The sequence below is a fragment of the Diabrotica undecimpunctata genome, chromosome 1 (assembly GCF_040954645.1).
Source record: "Diabrotica undecimpunctata isolate CICGRU chromosome 1, icDiaUnde3, whole genome shotgun sequence".
NCBI classification, from domain to species: domain Eukaryota; kingdom Metazoa; phylum Arthropoda; class Insecta; order Coleoptera; family Chrysomelidae; genus Diabrotica; species Diabrotica undecimpunctata.
The window spans coordinates 11,449,286-11,469,006 of NC_092803.1; the positions used below are offsets into that span (position 1 = coordinate 11,449,286).

Consider the following 19,721-nt stretch of genomic DNA (forward strand, 5'->3'; position numbering starts at 1 on the left):
TATTTTGGCATAAACAGGTAACACTTATTTGACAGTTGCGGTGTTGACACTTTTTGTACTTTATTATTTTGAATTTTAAAGTGAATACCTCTTGTTTTATATTTTTACCTATTTAATAAATAATCTGTTCTTTTTAGAACAAAATTAGTGTGTTTAATTTCAAAAATGTCACCTAAGCATTTAAATAGTCGTAAAGAGATGGTAGCTTCTTTGATTCATTATTTTTGAACAGCAACGTGATAATAACGGCCCCATTCTACCATTGAATGCTGTTAGAGAAGTATGTAAATGTATGTTTTGTATATTATTGTAGATGCTTAAAATATACATTCTTGTTTAAGCGTGTAGCTGCAGCTTTAAATTTACATATTTCAACTGTAAGTTATATTTCTCAGGCCGTAAAAACTAATACACTTCTATCTACGCCCAAAAAACGTACCAGGCCTAAGAAAGTTACCAATACTAATTTAATAAATACAATGAAAATTCGTAATACAATTTACAGTATGTATGACAAAGTAAGTATACTTTTCGTTAGATATCATAAAGTGTATTAAGTGCATTTAAAAATTTAGTTGTAACAAAACATTTCAAAGTAAATAAGTAATGAAAAAAGTGTTGTTTTTGTTTAAGTATTCCATTTTACATCTTTATACGACGCATACAAGCGGCTCAAATTGTTTTTAACAAGATTATTTTTTAACTATTGTTTTGTTTTTATTTATTTACATTAAATAATAATTTGTTTTGTTGTATAATCCACTTTTGCAATGGTTATGTGACCTATTTGATTTAAAATGGATTCAGGATTTTTTTATACTTTGGCAACTATGTCAACTTCGATCTCTGTAAATGATAATGACGTGTAACGGTAAGTAAATTAGATGGATGTATATGAAAATAAAACTGTTTTTATTATTTTTCTTACAATTTAATCATATTTTCTCAAGTTTAAGCGAAACGAAAAAAGTAAATAAACACTGCTGTTAAAACAATTTTCAATAATTCTGTTTGAAAAACGTTTTGTTAAAAACTTTGTCTTTTCTTATAAAAGACTGTTATAGTTTATTTTTATGAACGAGAGAGTAATTAGCATAATTTTAACTGGTAGCTCCGACCACTCCATGGGCGTGCTCAAGATTAATTGAAAAATTACTTTGAATAATTGTAAAAAATAAATGAATTATTTCAGTGTTATAAAGTGTTATGTGTATGTAAACAAAAGTGACCTCTTTTATCACACACTATATTAGAACTGACTGGCCTACATTAAAAAGGGTTTTAAAAAATTCACATTTTTTTTAATTTTTAAAAATTACAAAAGAGAAAAAGAGTTTTTAAAACCGTCTAAGGTATGTTAAATAGATGAATAAAAATATTAATATAAAACTTACAGCTACTTGTTACAAATCCAAATCAGATTCAGAAGATGAACTTTCAGAACCAAGATTTATAATAACTGGCTCGATCATTTTATCAGTAATATTGTCCAGCTTCCACATTTTTTCCTCTTCTTTAATAGTGTGATTTACTGCCTTTTCCCAGTTTTCAGGTTTTACATTATTTACGGCCTCCAAAAACAACTGTTTAACATCATGAATTTTAAAAGTGGTATTTTTTCTTGAAACTTCACTCTTTATCTGTGCCCATACCAGTTCAATCGGGTTTAATTCACAATGATATGGTGGGGATCTAAGTACTGTCATTCCACGATTTTTGGCAATTTCATCAATTTCGTATTTTTTAAATTTTTCTTTATGAAGGGCACACAACGAATAAAGTTCCTTTCTTATAGATCCGGGATGGTACGTAATATTTTTTGAACTCAGCCAATTCTGCAAGTCTTTTTTTAACCACTTGGTTGTGGGCAGTCCTTCTATAAGTCTGGAGTGATAACTTGCATTATCCATTACTATTACACAGTTCTTAGGAAGAAGATCTATCATTTGTTCGAACCATTCTTGAAAGACATCAGCGTTCATGTCTTCATGGTAGTCACCGGTACGAGTTGATTCAAAAGTTAATAAACCATCTTCAACAAAACCGTCTGAACTGCCAATGTGTACTATTATCAGCCTGCGTCCCTTTCCTGATGGTGGGTTTAAACCAGTAGATAAGTTATTTACAAAAGCGTGCCTTTGACTTGTAACAGTTTCTTCCTGCCAAAATTTATTTGGTGTATGACCCTCGTTGATCCATGTTTCATCAAGATAAAATATTTTTCTTTTTTGGTTTCTCATTTCCTTTATGGTTCTTAGAAAATGTCTTCTCTATATGACAATATCGCTTCTTTCTAATAAAATAGACTTTCTGGGATTCTTTTTTCAGCGGAAGCCTATTTCTTTTAAAAGTTTCCATAACGTACTTCGACTCATTTCTGGGTAATCCTTATCATCTCGAACTGAGACAAGAACTTTATCCAATGTTGGAAATTCTTGTCTAAAGAAGAATTCATGCACTTTCCGTCGAAGTCCTTCTTTAAAATGATATTCTATTTGAAATTTTTGTTTCCCTGGAGCATTACGTGGCATTTGAAAACTACCACATTTCTCTTCTTTAATAACTCTGTAAATCGTAGATTTCCCAACATCAAGTGTACTGCTAACTAACTCAACGGTCTCATCAACACTTTCACATAAACGTTTGTCTGTAAATGATTTAAAACAAAAGAATTAAATGTTTGATTGTTGAAACCCTTACTTCGTGGAATGCACTCATTTCAGATAAAATAAAACGTTTTATTTTATCTACAGAATTAAACTTTATTTTGCAAATAGGTAGGTACTTATTAAACTTTTATTGGTTATAACCAATAAAATAAACATCTTACATTTCTTGCAAATTCATTAGTACCTGTTAACCTCCATCACTCCGACACTGGCAACCTTATTTAGGGATTAGTAACCCTCACAACTATTGTATTTTATTCTGCTCCAACCTTTATACCTGGTGGTCATACTTAATTTAAAATTGTTTTCCTATATACTTCTGTAAACTTGTTGATCAACAGTTTAGGGATTTGCATACATAATTTATTGTTTTATTACTCTCTCATACATAAAAATACACTATAATTTCGGTCCTTAAGGTTTTTAATTAATGTAACAGTGATTTAAAAAAGAAGCTATCTTGGCTCCTAAGCGTCTTAGAACCTTTTTTCTTGTACATAATGTTGTGTTTTAACCAGTTTCCGAATAGTTTTTGACATTTAATTTGAAATAAATTCTACGAGGTTATTGTAAATGTTTATAAGCCTAAAAAGTGCTATTTATTATTAAATCATTTTGTGTACATAAATGTAATTTTTTTAACCTTTTTTGTATAGGTTATTAGTAGGTATGTTTTAACGAAAAAAGTAAGCCCCAAAATATTTAGATCAGTTCAGTCAAATTATTTGGATCAGCCTTAGAAAATGGCTCAAAATAGCTTTTTTTTCTTCTTCTTCAGTGCCTTATCCGGTCCGGATGTTGGCGATCATCAAGGCTATCATGGTTTTGTTGACTGCTCTGCGAAACAGCTCCGCTGAGGTCATCCCAAACCATTGTCGGAGATTTTTCAACCACGAGATACGACGGCGTCCCGGTCCTCTTCTGCCAAATACTTTACCCTGCATAACAAGTTGAAGAATTCGATATTTTTCTTCGTTCCGCATCACGTGGCCGAGGTACTCAAGCTTACGTTGTTTAATTAAATTAAGCACTTCTTTTTCTTTTGTCATGCGCTGTAGGACCTCAACGTTGGTGACATGGTCCACATAAGATATTTTTAGTATCCTTCTGTATATCCACATCTCGAAGGCTTCGATTCGTTTTTCAGTGGCTTGCGTCAGTGTCCAGGCTTCAACTCCATATAGTAACACTGGAAGAACGTAGCACCTCACTATCCGCATCTTGGTTCCCAAACTGAGATCACTGCAGCACAGCAAGGATCTCAACTTAATAAATGTAGACCGTGCCATTTCAATTCTGGATCTAATCTCTTGAGCATAGTCCCATTGTACGTTGAGGGTAGTTCCGAGGTAAGTGAATCTGTCGACTCTCTGGATCTCTTCGCTACCTGCCATTAGTGCCCCGGGATCTAAATTTGTACGGCTGACAACCATGAATTTAGTTTTCTTAATATTGAGGTTCAGTCCGTATGTTACGCTCACAGTTCGCACTCGGTCTAGTAAGGCCTGCAGATCGTTTAGGCTGGTTGCTAGTAACACGGTGTCATCGGCGTAGCGGATATTATTGATGTATTCACCGTTCACTCGGATTCCCATGTCTAGGTTTGTGAGGGCTTCATTAAAAATCTCCTCAGAGTATATATTGAAAAGAGTCGGCGATAGCACACATCCTTGCCTTACTCCTCGCATGATCTTCACTTGGTCGGTCAGCTGGTCTTCGACCTTGACTTGAGCACGCTGGTTCCAGTATAAATTCATGATGATCCGAATGTCCTTCTCATCCAATCCTACTTTTTGTAGTGCGGTGACCATCTTCTGGTGCTGACAACGGTCAAATGCCTTGGCGTAGTCAATAAAACAAATATAGACATCACAACTGACATCGCGGCATCTCTGAAGTAGGACTTGTAAGGTGAAAAGTGCTTCACGTGTACCCATAGAATTGCGGAATCCGAATTGCATTTCACCGACATTTTCTTCGCATTTCTTGTAAATTCTGGCATGTATGATTTTAAGAAAAATTTTAAGTGCATGACTCATAAGACTGATAGTTCGGAAATCTTCGCACGTTTTCGCAGATCGTTTTTTTGGTAGCGTTACAAATGTTGACAATAGCCATTCCTCTGGGATATTACCTGAATCGTATATGGCGTTGAACAGTTCAGTTAACTCCTTCGTGCTCACTTCACTCATCACCTTAATAAGTTCAACGGGTATTTCGGCTTTTTTTAAGGAGAAGATATTCCCGAATAACCCGTCCATATTTTCGCGAATTGTTTTATATTTTATTCCTTCATGTTCCTGGGCCCCGTTTGTATTATTATTTCCTTTTATATATCGGAATAAGATTCTTGTTTTCAGGACGTATTATATATAATCTATTCTTAATCTTGTTTTCTGTTTAATGATTATATAATCAATAATTGACCTGAGGTTATGTGTCTTTTGTGTTCAGATATATTTGTGTCTATCTCTATGTTAATAGAAGTAATTTAAAATTTTTAGATTATTTTCGCAGCATGTTATTTATAATTCAATTTTTATTGTCGTTTATATTGTCTTCGCCATATGGGTCAAAAACATTATTTTTTAATTTTTTTCCTACTCGTCCATTGAGATCTCCAAGTATTATTATTTCTCTAGATATTTTTTGTTCTTTTTCTCAACTGTTACATCAGCATATTCTATATACATCATATTATGTCTTAGATATCAACTGCTTTGTAAATATAGACAAAAATAAAATATTAATACAGAAAAAAAAAGAAAACAATAAAAATAGCGAAAAAAACAAAAAACAAAAGGCAAACAAGAAAACATAGGATATAAAAAATTTATGAAAACAATGGATAGGGAATGAAGAGAAACGACAATTAATAGGGGGTTCTAAAGGAAAAGATAAAAAATATTTTTTTAAAAAATAAGATAATAAACAAAGGGGACAACAATACAAAGAAAGAGTAAAGATTGGGACATTGAATGTAAGAAGTACTTATGAATATGTAGTGTTAAAAAAATTTAGATGAAATAATGGAAGACGATAAAATTGTCATCTTAACCATCCAAGAAAAAAACCAATTGGTAAATTGAATAGTACTCCTTTACTTTACTTTGCTCCGTGGCATTACAACCCTTCGTGATTTTCAGCCGACTTGACAACCTGCCTCAATTCGTCTCTATTTTGGGCAAACTCCATCCAATTCTCCAGCTCACACCTTTAAGGTAATCTGCTATATTATCTCCTCGCCGAAGTCGAGGTCGTCCACGTAGTCTTCTTCCAGTTAGAGCTTCTTCCCACACCAGCCTTACTATTCTTTTATGTTTCTGGATTTAAGTTCTTTAACCACCCTGAGTTAGGGCTCCAGGACGTTCTAGGTTCCCGTATTCATTGTCTTTGTCGTCACTTTTGTCGTCTTAAGATCCGTCCTTAGCCGAAGCACGTGTTTGATTTTCATAACTGGTTGTTTTTTTTTACAAGAAGGAATATTTAGTCCCTTAATTAACCTCCCTCCTTTTTCATCATGGACTTGAGACAAGGCAACGACGGAGTTAATGGAATAGTCAAAATATAGAAAAGTATTCTCTTCAAACGCGACAAAGTGCGATAAAACAATTTTTTGGTGGTGGTTCATAATCCACGTTTCACTAGTATACATCACTATGGGTCTGATTACTGTCTCGTAGACTCTCAGGTTAGCTGTTATTGACACATTTTTTGCTTTCAGTAATGAATTTAGTGACCTCATCGCTCTGCTTCCCTTCATTAATCTTTTGTCTATCTCTTTTTCTTCTTTTCCCGTGTTCGTTATGGTTACTCATAAGTATTCAAATTTTGACACTTTTTTAAAACTATAGACAGTCTCTGTTCCTTTCATTTTGATATATTTGTTATGTCTCCTCTCATTTCCATATATTGCGTTTTTGTTTGGTTTATTATTAATTTGTATCTTTTCGTTTTTTCTTCAAAGTTCTTGAAAACTTTTTCTAAATGTTATTTTTGTTCTCGCTAGTATCACCACATCATCCGCGTACGCTATGCACTGTTCCCTGCTATTGAAAATAGTCCTGTTTGCGCTCATATTTGATCTTCTTACGATTTGTTCTAATACTAGGTTCAATAAATTTTTTTGATAGCGGATCCGCTTGTTTTAAACCTCTATTCACAGTGAGCTGTCTTGAAAAGCTTCCTTCCATTGTTACCCTATTCATCGTGATCCTAAGCGTCATTCTCACTAGCCTTATAAGCTTTTCTGATCTTCTCATGGCTTCATTAGCATCGTTCGATTTAGGGAGTCATATGCTTGTTTAAAATCGATAAATAGCATAGGTAATCCTAAGTTTTTTTTATAACTATTATTTTGTATTAATTTTAACATACTTATTTGATCAGCATTTTTTGAAGTAGGATTCATGGTGTCCGAGCAGACAAATATATAGATAGAATAAGATAGATTTCCAAGAAATATCAGACGGAATATATTATTGCACATGAAGCACTATAGAAAAAAGGAAATAGAAATTAGAAAAGAGTTTATGATGAAAAAGTAAGTAATTTGCTAGAAAAGATACAAAAATATGACATAAACTTAATTATTCGAAATATGAAGAAAAAAGTAGGAGCTGAATACAATATGAAGAAAAAGTCTGTATAATAAATTAAATGCAAATGCAAAAAAGCTAAATAAAAACAGTTAGCGCAAGTTTTGATTACAAGAAAACCACAGAACAACACGAACAACTCTCCACGGATCGACCACATTATAATAGATAATAAACATGCCACTCCAATTATCCATCATACACATATGCCAAATAATAGACACACTTAAACAAGAGCTGTCAAAGCCAAGCACTTTAAAAGAGAGCCAAACGTACCAAATAAAGTGGTTTTAAAATATATCAGAAAAGAACATCAGAATATGCTAGACCATTGACACAAACTACATGCTAACATAAAACCTAGAATCTTAGAAACCTTAGCATTTAAAAGTATCTACTACTTGGTCTGATAATAGGGTGCAAACTTCAGAATATGCCATCCCTTTTTACATACAATACCTGATTAGTTTAGATTGTGAGTACAGGTCTTCTCATTACTAACATAGTTAATAACAAAAATTTATTTACAATTTGTGGTTCACTTCCAAAATATTGTTAGCTAAAGATACCTTTCAAGAGATAAGTGATTAATGAACAAAGACAATTAGTGAAAAATCCAATTAAAACTAACGCACCTTATGCAAGCATTACATAAAGTAATCTTTAAAAATCGACACTGAAACGACAATGTTAACAACGACGAAAACAAACACTTCTTACTAATATTCACCTCGTAATCGATTTGTTAATGAACATGCGACACTTCTTCTGCATAGAGTAGGTAGACGTAGGTATCAAGATAAGTAAAAGTAACCTTTTATTGACAATATGAAACAATTTGTACGTGTGATTCTTGATCTAGTTCACCGGTATTAACACATAACGAAAAAAAAGCCAACGGTACCCTTCCACAAACTATATAAAGTGTATGGGATTCCAAAGATTCAACATAGACACATCGCTTGTTCAATCAACCGTATCGTATTTTGAGTTCTTTGGAATTACTATAACTTAACATTTTCAAAATGAAATTCTTGGTAAGTACCTTTACATTTTATTCAAAATTATATATATATGTATATATATATATATATATGTATATATATATGTATATATATATGTATATATATATATATATACATATATATATATATATATATATATATATATATATATATATATATATATATATATATATATATAACAGCGCTTTAAGGCCTTGTAAGCCCCCGGCTTCTAAAAAATACGAGCCCAAAGAGCCATCTAGCTCTTTGGGCTCGTAGTTTTGCCGTAATTGGTGGATTTCCATACATCCTCATTATTTCTTTATTCGTTCGTCTTCTCCAAATATTCTCTGCCGTCTTTATTCCTCCTAAGATTTTTCTGAGCACCTTTCTTTCCCAGATCTCTACTTTCTTTTCTTCCTGCTGGTTCATAATCCACGTTTCACTAGCATACATCACTATGGGTCTGATTACCGTCTCGTAGACTCTCAGGTTAGCTGTTATTGACACATTTTTTGCTTTCAGTAATGAATTTAGTGACCCTATCGCTCTGCTTCCCTTCATTAATCTTTTGTCTATCTCTTTTTCTTCTTTTCCCGTGTTCGTTATGGTTACTCATAAGTATTCAAATTTTGACACTTTTTTAAAACTATAGACAGTCTCTGCTCCTTTCATTTTGATATATTTGTTATTATTTGTTATGTCTCCTCTCATTTCCATATATTGCGTTTTTGTTTGGTTTATTATTAATTTGTATCTTTTCGCTTTTTCTTCAAAGTTCTTGAAAACTTTTTCTAAATGTTTTTTTTTGTTCTCGCTAGTATCACCACATCATCCGCCTATGCTATGCACTGTTCCCTGCTATTGAAAATAGTCCTGTTCGCGCTCATATTTGATCTTCTTACGATTTGTTCTAATACTAGGTTCAATAAATTTTTTTGATAGCGGATCCCCTTGTTTTAAACCTCTATTCACTGTGAGCTGTCTTGAAAAGCTTCCTTCCATTATTACCCTATTCATCGTGATCCTAAGCGTCATTTTCACCAGCCTTATAAGCTTTTCTGATCTTCTCATGGCTTCATATAGCATCGTTCGATTTAGGGAGTCATATGCTTGTTTAAAATCGATAAATAGCATAGGTAATCCTAAGTTTTTTTTGTAACTATTATTTTGTATTAATTTTAACATACTTATTTGATCAGCATTTGTTCTTCCTGCTCTAAAACCTCTATGGTATTCTTCAATCACTTTGTTATCATATTTTATCAATCTTTTCCTCATAATTTTAGCAAATATAAAACTACTTCTAATAATGCTATACGTCTATAGTTTTTGCACTCCTTTTTTTATTTATAGGACTAATAAGAGCGCTATTCCATTGTTTCGGCATTTCTTCTTTTGCCAAATTATTAGTGTCAAGTAAAATATCCTTTTATTCAACCTTTCGCCACCTTCCTTAAAAATCTCAGCTGGGATACCACTTTCTCCTGCACTTTTGTTATTTTTTAGGTCTCTGATTATTTCTTTGACTTTATTCAAAGTTGGTTCCTTGCACGTCCCTTCTTCATCTTCTTGCCAATTTTTATTTCCCTCAAGTTCCTCTTGTTGGTCTGTATCTAATAGATCTTCGAAATATTCTGCCCATCTGTTTAATTTTTTTGTTGTTTCACCTACATGTAAGCCTTCTTTGTTTCTGCAATACCATGGATTATTCTTTGTAGTTTCCCTGGATTTCTTAACTTGTTGGTAGAAATTTTTTACCTCTTTGTTTATGTCAGCTTCTTCTATGTTTTTCAATCGCTTTTCTAGCTCTTTTCTTTTTCCTGCAAATTCTTTTCACTTCCCTTCTTCTTGCCACATAGTTTTCAATAGCATTTTGGGTATTTTCTTTATCTCTTTGTAGTTTTGCCCAATTTCTTCTTGCCAAAACATTCCTACATTCTTTATCGAATCAGTCTTGCCGTGTTTTAATATGCTCTCTTCCTATACATTTTCCGCTGCTTACGACATGTTTCTTAGTATGATCTGCCACTCTTCATCTATATCCTGTTTGAATGGATTCTCTAGTTTTTTATTTATTTTTTCATCAGAAAAACTGGAAAATATATTATCTTATAAGTCTGATATTAATGTTTATAGTTATTTTATAACTTTTTTTTATTTTGTCGATTTATGATATCATTATGTTGTTTTTTTTTTCGTTCTTAATTTATATTTTAAATCAAGGGTTTCTAATTCTGTTTCTTCAATATTTTTATTGCTTCCCATTTTTTTATATTTTTATTTGTATGGCTATTTTTGCATTTAGTCCTTTGTAAGAATTGTTTCCCTGTTAGATTTCTACATACATTTCTATTTTAGGTCATACTAATAATAATCTTACGCTTTTCAAAATTTTTTTGGACTCTTGAAGTATTTTATAGATCTATATCTGATACATGGTATTTTGGTTCTTTAACTTTCATACGTCTATTAAGCAAACCTGTAACCCTCTTTACTTAACTTATTCCTTTATTTTAATCGCTGCTCATGCTCCAGCATTGATATCGTGCTATGCAATTTTCGTGATTGAAAATGATTTCGTTCCTATGTATAATAATAATGATATCCCTATAAAGCGGTAACTTTTGAACTAAGTAGGTCCAAATGTCATGTTTTAATTGCTTTCAACCTAACATAACGTTTGAATTTTTCTAAAGAATTATCCAGCAACATTGGCGACAAAGCGATATTTATTTATGTCTCCACATGTTAATTATATGTAGACAATTTATTACTTATGAATAATTATTTGATTACAGGTACTTGTAGTAGCTGTTTTCGCAGTATGCGGTGCTGTTGAAGAGAAAAAAGAAAAGAGAGGTCTCTTAGGCTTAGGCGATCCACTTTTGGACGGCCATGGAGGACTGGAATTGGCCCCAGCACCTATTTTGGCTAAAGCTCCAATCTACAGCAGCTACTCTGCACCTTTGATCTCCAAATCAATCCTTCCAGCTCCAATCTCTTACTCCGCTCCCCTCTCTTACGCTGCATCTCTCTCTTACTCTGCTCCCCTCTCCTACTCTGCTCCAGTCATCAGCAAATCCTACGCCGCTCCTATCCTCTCCGCTCCTATCTTGAAATCCGCTCCACTTTTATCCGCTCCCTTGTACGCTAAATCTTACTCAGCACCTTTGTTATCCGCTCCCATCGCTCATTCTGCTCCCATCTACTCAGCTCCCGCTCCAATTTTGAGCAAATCTATCTCCTTAGCGGCCCCTATCTCATACGCCGCTCCTCTTGCTCACGCTCCGATCTCATACGCAGCTCCTATCTCCCATGCTGCTCCCATCTCTTATGGAGCTCCTCTCTCATATGGATCTCCTCTCTCATATGGAGCTCCTCTCTCATATGGACACGGACTGGACTTAGGATATGGAAAACTCTACCATTAGACATAAAAAGTGATATTGTTTACCTTGTTTAATTTATGTTTTAGTTTCGTTTAAAATGTAAAATTATGTAAATAAACCGATATTTTTTTAATCTATTGTTTTTCTTTATTCATAAAATTTTAACCACATCCTGTGCAAAGAATGTTAATGCCGAGATTCTCGACCTTTTTTTCTGCAAAGTGTATTGTAACACGAGTTTGATACAGATTTTAGTAACACCATTTTTTATTTTATAATATAGAAATATGGAGTTAAAAATAAAGGCCACGATAAGGCACGGTTTTTATTGAGAATTAAATTTATATTTATTAAGAGTATAGAGCCATCAACAATCGTTATTTAAGAAGACTGTTACATCACTTATTTTTACAAGTCGGTAGTATCTTAGTCACCACGTTGAATTAATTAGCAGGAACACTGAAATCGCATTCCCAATTGGATGTGTAATTGGAGATGAGAGTCCTTTTATAAAAATTTTAATTTATTCATCTCCAATTCACAAACTGGAAATAAAAGTATATGATGGTAAAAATAATAGAAAATCTTTGAATTGTTTTTACATGCATTGATTTGCTTGAAATTTTGACACTACAAAATAGCTTAAATATCAAAATCTACTGTATGCTAATATGTGTTTTTCCTCTGGAGGTGGTTACCATTCCAACGTTTGGATAGAAAAAGTTTATTAAAAAAAACATGATAGTTGTTAAAACAGTGAATTTTATAAGTTTTTCATGGAAAACTTATAAAAATTTTTTAGAACCTTAAAAAAACTTAAAATGACACTGGTAAAAGTCATTTGCATCAAACTTAAGGTGTTATAACGAAAATAAAGTCCGCTTATATATTTTAGGACGCAGAAAGTAACAAAACTCACCCTCGCTAAAACCACCCTGGTTGAAACTATTTGTTGTTCATTCACAATTTACTTAATTTGTATACAAAAGTTACATTCTGGAAGTTTATCTGGTTTAGTTTTGAAAAAATCCGAATTTAAACTAAAGACACAATTTTTGGAATTTCTCAAAAAATCACATTTTTTTTTCAAAATAACTCAACGTGTAAAAAATATACTGAAAAAATGCTAGAATACAAAAAACAGCTTTTTACATATCGAAACGATTATTGCGTTCGGGTGTCGGCATCTTCCCCTGTTTTGTCCTCCTGCTGTGGTGCCTAGTGGTTGACGGCCTTCTTACGGTAAAGTAAGTAGGTGGAGAGTTAAAAAAAATGGCCTCCCACAGGGAAGTGTTTTAACACCAATCCTCTTCAATATATACACAAACGACCAACCTACGCCGACCGAAACCAAGCACTTCCTCTATGCTGACGATCTTGCAATATGTGCTCAAGGAAATAGTTTTGAGGAAGTGGAGGAGAAACTCGAAACTGTCTTAAAAACAATGACAGCGTACTACCTGAAGAATTCCCTAAGACCCAATCCCTCTAAAACCCAAGTCTGCGCTTTCCACCTTCGCACAAAGGAAGCCAAGCGAAAACTAGCATAAAAATGAGAGGGAAATTAACAACTAGGAACAGCATACTCAGAAAGCTAACGGGAAGTAAATGGGACGCACGTTCTGGCGTTTTAAGAACAACGACACAGGCACTGTGTTTCTCAACTGCTGAATATGCGTGTCTCGTTTGGGGCAGATCTGCCCACACCAAACAAGTTGATACTGCGCTAAATGAGACATGCAGGATAGTAATGGGGTGCATGAAACCAACGCCACTCTCAAATCTATATAAAGCAGCGGGTTTTGCAGAACTCTCAACACACAGAGGAGTTGAAGAGCACATAGAGAAAATTAAACAGATCGCGGACGAGCGGCATGCCCTATACAAAGCTCGAACACCACGAAAGCAACTAAAATCTTTCCTCTTACCGAGGTTCAATGGACCGGCCAGTCCCTAGACTTTAAAACAGGGAAAACTATGAATAGGATAAGAACGGGAGTCGCTCCAGTAAAATCAAACATGACAAAATGGGGAAAAATCGACCAAGATGATGTGATCTGTGACTATGGAGAAATACAGAATATGGAACATCTTACATGCAGAAACTGTCCTCATCGATGTACCCTCGAAGATTTGTGGCTCGTTAACAAAGATGGAACCGATACTGGGCCGAAACTTTATGAATGACATATCCGGACATGATAAAGTAAAGTAAAGCATGGGTGAATGAAAGCCATACTTACATACCTATATATGTATTTATATCTTTAATAAAAAATGGGATTTAAACAAAAAAGTGCAGTCTTTGCAACAAAATATAATAGGTACAATATTGACGAAAATTTAAGATTTTTTAAGAATTAATTAGTAATACTTAATGCTAATGCTTTTACGAGCGGTTAGATCACGTAGTTTTTTTTAGGACAGATCTTTTTCATTCGGTCATCGATGAGTTGGGGAGCAATAATGTTTTCTCCCTTTTACCATTTTTTAATTAATGGGCTTTAACAGAGCATATAAAAGTTTCTATAAACCATTTCATTAAAATTGACTATCTATCCAAGCATTCTTTTGGGAAGCGTAAACGATAGACATCGCAGATATATTAATGTGTTTAAAACAACGTGGTTTCTTACTTTTACTAATGACAAGCGTGGACAATTAGTGGCTGCCAGTCGCATAAGCACAAGCTAAGGCAGTGATACGATCCTTGATTACTTTAGGTCCAAGTGTTACTAATTCACGACGTGGCGTAAGAGTTTTTAGTAGCAAAGCTTTTCCATTGAGCCCAGTTTCGTCTGCATTGTAAGCGTTTTGGTGGGCGTAATTTTCTTCCTTCAATAACTCTCTTAATTTAGTTTAGAATTAATCTGCTGCTGATGAACCAGCACAGTTTTTATTTTTGTATTTGAAGCTCATGAATGCTATGTCTCGTCTTAATCGTTTTAACCAGCCTGTGATTGCTCAATAATTTGACAGCTCTCCAGATTGTTTGCTGATCAGTTCTGAATTAGATCAGAAATACATTCTCCCTGGAATATTTTTTGAGCAAACCCCTTATATAGTTTGTCATAAGTTGAAAGTTCCGATATAGACTAGGCGGGATCTGTAGAAATTCAGACCATAATGGACATTTTCCATAGGAAGCTATTTTTTTGCTGGAATCCCTTCAGGATGTGCCCAATATCGATAATCATGATATGCGCCAGTCGCAAACCCTGTGTAAAATTTTTTATTTAACAAAATCTGAAAACAATTGAAAATTTCTCATTTTTTTGCTACTATTTTCGTTTATAATTCGGAAAATATTGATCCTAGGGAAAAAAAAAGAAGTTAAAAGTTTCCTTATTCAATTTTACACAATATTTCGTTAGCTAGAAATTGAAGATTTAATGTTTATTGTTGAAAAAATAGCAATAATTGGAAAAAAAGTACAAAAAAATGAAGTTAATCCTTTAAATGTTTTTCGACTTTCTAAACTTGACTTACAATCTCCATATTCCTCCTAGAAAAACCTTTTAACATGTTTAAAACGTGTGCTAAATTTTGTTAAGATTGGTTGGATAGGTTTTGCATAATAATTTTGCAATCCAGCCTACTGCAAAAAAATCGCAAATTTTCAAATTTATAGTAGGCCCTAAATAAGACTCTCAGATAGTTGCAAATTTTTTACAAATAAAGGAAGGCTCAAACTTTCAAACGCTTGTTGTAAAATTCAAATCGGTTTACCAACAGAGCCTAGAAGTTTTTTATTTAAAGTTTTAAACATTTTTTAGGTTTATAAACAAATTGAATACCTTTACGAGCTTTAAACATATTAATTTCAAAATTTATACACTTAAAGAACATTAAAAAATGCTTTTTTTAAAAAAAGATATATTCGGCTTACTGGTTGCCGAGATATTGAAGGTCAAAGTTGGCATACATTTGCCGTGTAACCATAAGTGATAGAGGGCTCGTTTTTAAACAAATACCCTCGTCTTGTCAAGTACTTTTTATATGAAAAGTAACAATTTACTTCAATGTATAAATTGCAAGCTAAAAAAAAATGCATGAAGAAAAAATACATGAAGAAAAAATGCATGAAGAAAAAATGCAATTACTTGTTTAACATACAATTGTTTATTGCAAATTTCCCAATTTGCAATTAAAAATGGTATTTGAAAAAATGATATTTGAAATCCTTGTCGTCCGAGACATCGATTCAAAAAAAAAGAGCAAAATTGGTTAACAGGAAGCCGAGATAATGCAATTTTTAGCGCGCGCTATGATTTTGAACTCGCCGATTCACATTTCGAGTGAATGTCCCCCACCACCTCTCATGCATTCCGAGCGAAATTTTACGCGAAAACGGTTATTTATTTGTCTTTTTTATGGTATTTGTTTAAAAACGAGCCCTCTATCACTTATGGTTACACGGCAAATATATGCCAACTTTGACCTTCACGATCTCGGCAACCAGTAAGAAGCCGAATGTATCTGTTTTTTTTTTTTAAAGAAGCGTCTTTTAATGTTCTTTAAGTGTATAAATTTTGAAATTGATATGTTTAAAGCTCGTAAAGTTATTCAATTTGTTTATGGGCCTAATATATATATAAAGAATGTTTAAAACTTTAAAACATTTTCTAGGCTCTCCTAGTGAACCGATTTGAATTTTACAAAAAGCATTTGAAAGTTTGAGCCTTCCTTTATGTGTAAAAAAATTTGCAACTATCTTAGGGCCTTATTTGGGGCCTACTATAAATTTGAAAATTTGCGATTTTTTTCCAGTAGGCTGGGTTGCAAAATTATTATGCAAAACCTATCCGACCGATCTTAATAAAATTTAGCACAAGTTTTAAACAGATTAAAAGGTTTTTCTAGGCGGAATATGGAGCTTGTAAGTCAAGTTTAGAAAGTCGAAAACATTTAAAGGATTAACTTCATTTTTTTGTACTTTTTTTCCAATTATTGCTATTTTTTAAACCATAAACATTAAATTTTCAATTTCTAGCTAACGAAATATTATGTAAAATTGAATGACGAAACTTTTAACTTTTTATAATTTTTTCTCTAGGATCAATATTTTCCGAATTATAAACCAAAATAGGAGCACAAAAATCAGAAATTTTCAATTGTTTCCAGATTTTGTTAAATAAAAAATTTAGCACAGGGTTTGCGACTGGCGCATATCGTAATTATCGATATTGGGCACATCCTGAAGGGATTCCAGCAAAAAAATAGCTTCCTATGGAAAATGTCCAATCCAAAACAGATCCCGCCTAGACTAATAAGCGGTTGTTGGGTTGAACGACGTTCGGATAATCAACGCTCTACTACTGTATAAGTGTTTTCATTTACAAGGTATTTTATAAATACAACCCTTTGTTCTTTCTTATTCGTTATTAGATTTGATTTTAAATAAAATAAATGTCAAAGAATGGCTTCAAAACAAAACTTCTTATATAGATTTTTTTATTTTTCCATAAGAAGCCCGATAATTTGAGTTTTTTAACATTTATTGTGCCCGAAAACGTTTGGTATAAATTAAAACAGATTAGTTTTAATCAATTTGATCAATAATATTTATATTTATGTCCATGTATTTTTGGTTCGGTAAATTATAAAATTTGGAATGTTCATATTTAATGTAGTTGTGTATTTCAACAATTACTAGTGTCAAAAATTTGGTTGTTAAGATCAATATCAATGTGAGGAAACCGGTGACACGAGATACACAACATTCTTACATAACACTCATAATTTATCTTTTTTAAGAGGCCCACTAATATGAATGAGATTTTTGTTCTAGAAAAGAGAGACTCTCTTGTTTTCTTCAGATTTTCCGAAGGTTAACATCTTGCAAAACGAAATTGAAAATGTTTATCAATCCGTGTCATTACGAATGTCGACACGACGTTTGGTAATTCAATTGATTTTTTCTTGCTTAGGAGGAAGTGTGTCAAAAAATGTGGCGTGAAACCAAACCAAATCGCTGCATTTCATTTCAAAGAATTCATTTTTATGGCGTTTTATTTCTCATTTGAATAAGGTATATTCGGTCGACGAAAAAAATCTTGCAACAGTTCGATTAAAAACTGACATTAGGTAATGAATAATAGTGGACCCATTTTGTTATTGTGAGCATTTGAAATAATTTTATTAAATTTGCTTAAAAGTAGTATTTGTTTGATGTTTGTTCATTAGACAAAGAATCTTTTTATCACATAGCTTTTTTATAAAAAATATATTTATCTTCTATTGATTTAAAATAACAACAAATTTTTATTCATTCAATATAATCGTAGGGAAAACAATTTGCGTGCAATATTTTCGACTGGTATGAAAGTTTGTTGCCTGGCAATGTTCGCGAATTAAATTTTGACAATTAAATCACGAGACGTCAGTCGAGTAATTTTGTCAAAATTTCATAAGCGAAACTTGCCAAATAAACCAGAAGACAGTTTTGCCGCTAAATAATTTTCTATCGAATAATATTCGACAAGACTATTTCATGAGACAAGTAATCCACCATACAAACGAAACATAATCTTTATTTATTTGTTAATAATATTAAATGTACAATTATTATAAGCTATAGTAGTTTGCCCATTCTTTTCTACCAAAGCATGATTTTGTGTAGTATTGACCTGTAGCATTTGGGAACTCGAAGGTCCAGCTTCATTTGTTGTTCTGAGATTTTCGATCAACTTCTGGTGGTGACTGCAATTCAGCTGCAGATATGTTTTTAGAGAGCTTGCATTTGAGTGACCCGTTAATTTAGAGGAAAAGGTACAAATATGGGCTATCATTTTGTTTATTGCTGATATCTTGACTATTTTTTGATCGAAAAAGTTCAAATTACATAATTGACATGTAGAATTGTTTTGCTCTTTTGTGCTAGTTTGTTTTTCTGCCTAGTAAGATATTTTTTTTCTGTAATGTCATAAAAACACTCACGGTGTCATTTAAGTAAGCAACGGAAAGGGGATATAAATATGGGCTACTAGTGAAAATATTTTTATTTTTATTTAATAATTTTTTATGAACAATATTCACACACATATTCGTCTCTTTCTGTACCAGAACAATCTATATGTGCCCAAAAGTTGTACATAAGGCACTGAATCCATTTTTCACCTCGATAATCCTCGCAAAATTTTCCGTCACAGAAAATACAATTTACATCCGTATTTTCCGGATACGTTACATCAGGAATCTCTTCCTAATCCATATCTTCATCAGCTGGTTGAAATTCCTGCTCACTATCGTTGTCAGAAGAACTTTCGATTTTACATCCGTATTTTTCGGATACGTTACATCAGGAATCTCTTCCTAATCCATATCTTCATCAGTTGGTTGAAATTCCTGCTCACTATCGTTGTCAGAAGAACTTTCGATTTCCTTTTTATGCCGCCTCTCTGACTTGTTTTAATTTTTTTCTTAGTTACCTTCCTTGTGGACTCGTAATGTGTCGTTTTACTGCTTGTACATTTAATTTATTTTTGCTGTTTTGCTGGTCTTATGCTTCCTTGTAAGGTGAAGAAGTTATTACCGTTGATTTCGATGATTTTCTACCACTATTTGTAGATTTTTTCCTGATCGACGGCACTGGCGATATTTCAAATGGACTTACAAACTTCTACGAACCAGAAGAACCTGGTTCACTGATGTTGCTTGCTTTTGGTGTTTTTGGAAGCATAGCAGGTTCAATAGGTTGCGGACTTACAAACTTTTGCAAACCAAAAGTACCTGGTTCACTAATGTTGCTGGCTTCTGATGTTTTTGGTAGGATATCAGGTTCAATAGCTTGCGGACTTACAAACTTCTGCAAACCAGAAGGAGCTGGTTCACTGATGTTGCTGGTTTCTGGTGTTTTTGGTAGGATAGCAGGTTTAATAACTTTCGGTTCTACATGGCTGTGGTTGTTACTCTCAATTTCTGCTGCAATAAAATCTGCATCTGAGAACACAGTCTTATTCAATGGATAAATTCCAGTGGCGCGGAATCCGCGGAATCCATTTACAACAATTTCTCCAGTTTGGCTTTTAAGGTATGCTTTGCCAAAAAGTTCTCCAA

General features: G+C 33.1%; 2 protein-coding genes across 2 annotated transcripts in view; both read left to right on the forward strand.

The window, feature by feature from the left end:
- Positions 1–19,721, forward strand: part of LOC140444663 (uncharacterized) — a 129,342-nt gene that overhangs the window by 54,359 nt on the left and 55,262 nt on the right. The gene's annotated exons all lie outside the window — the stretch shown is intronic.
- Positions 8,157–11,796, forward strand: LOC140437733 (uncharacterized). The gene is made up of 2 exons (XM_072527430.1): positions 8,157–8,304; positions 11,073–11,796. Exons 1-2 carry the CDS (start codon positions 8,293–8,295, stop codon positions 11,703–11,705), a joined length of 645 nt encoding a protein of 214 aa, XP_072383531.1. The 5' UTR covers positions 8,157–8,292; the 3' UTR covers positions 11,706–11,796.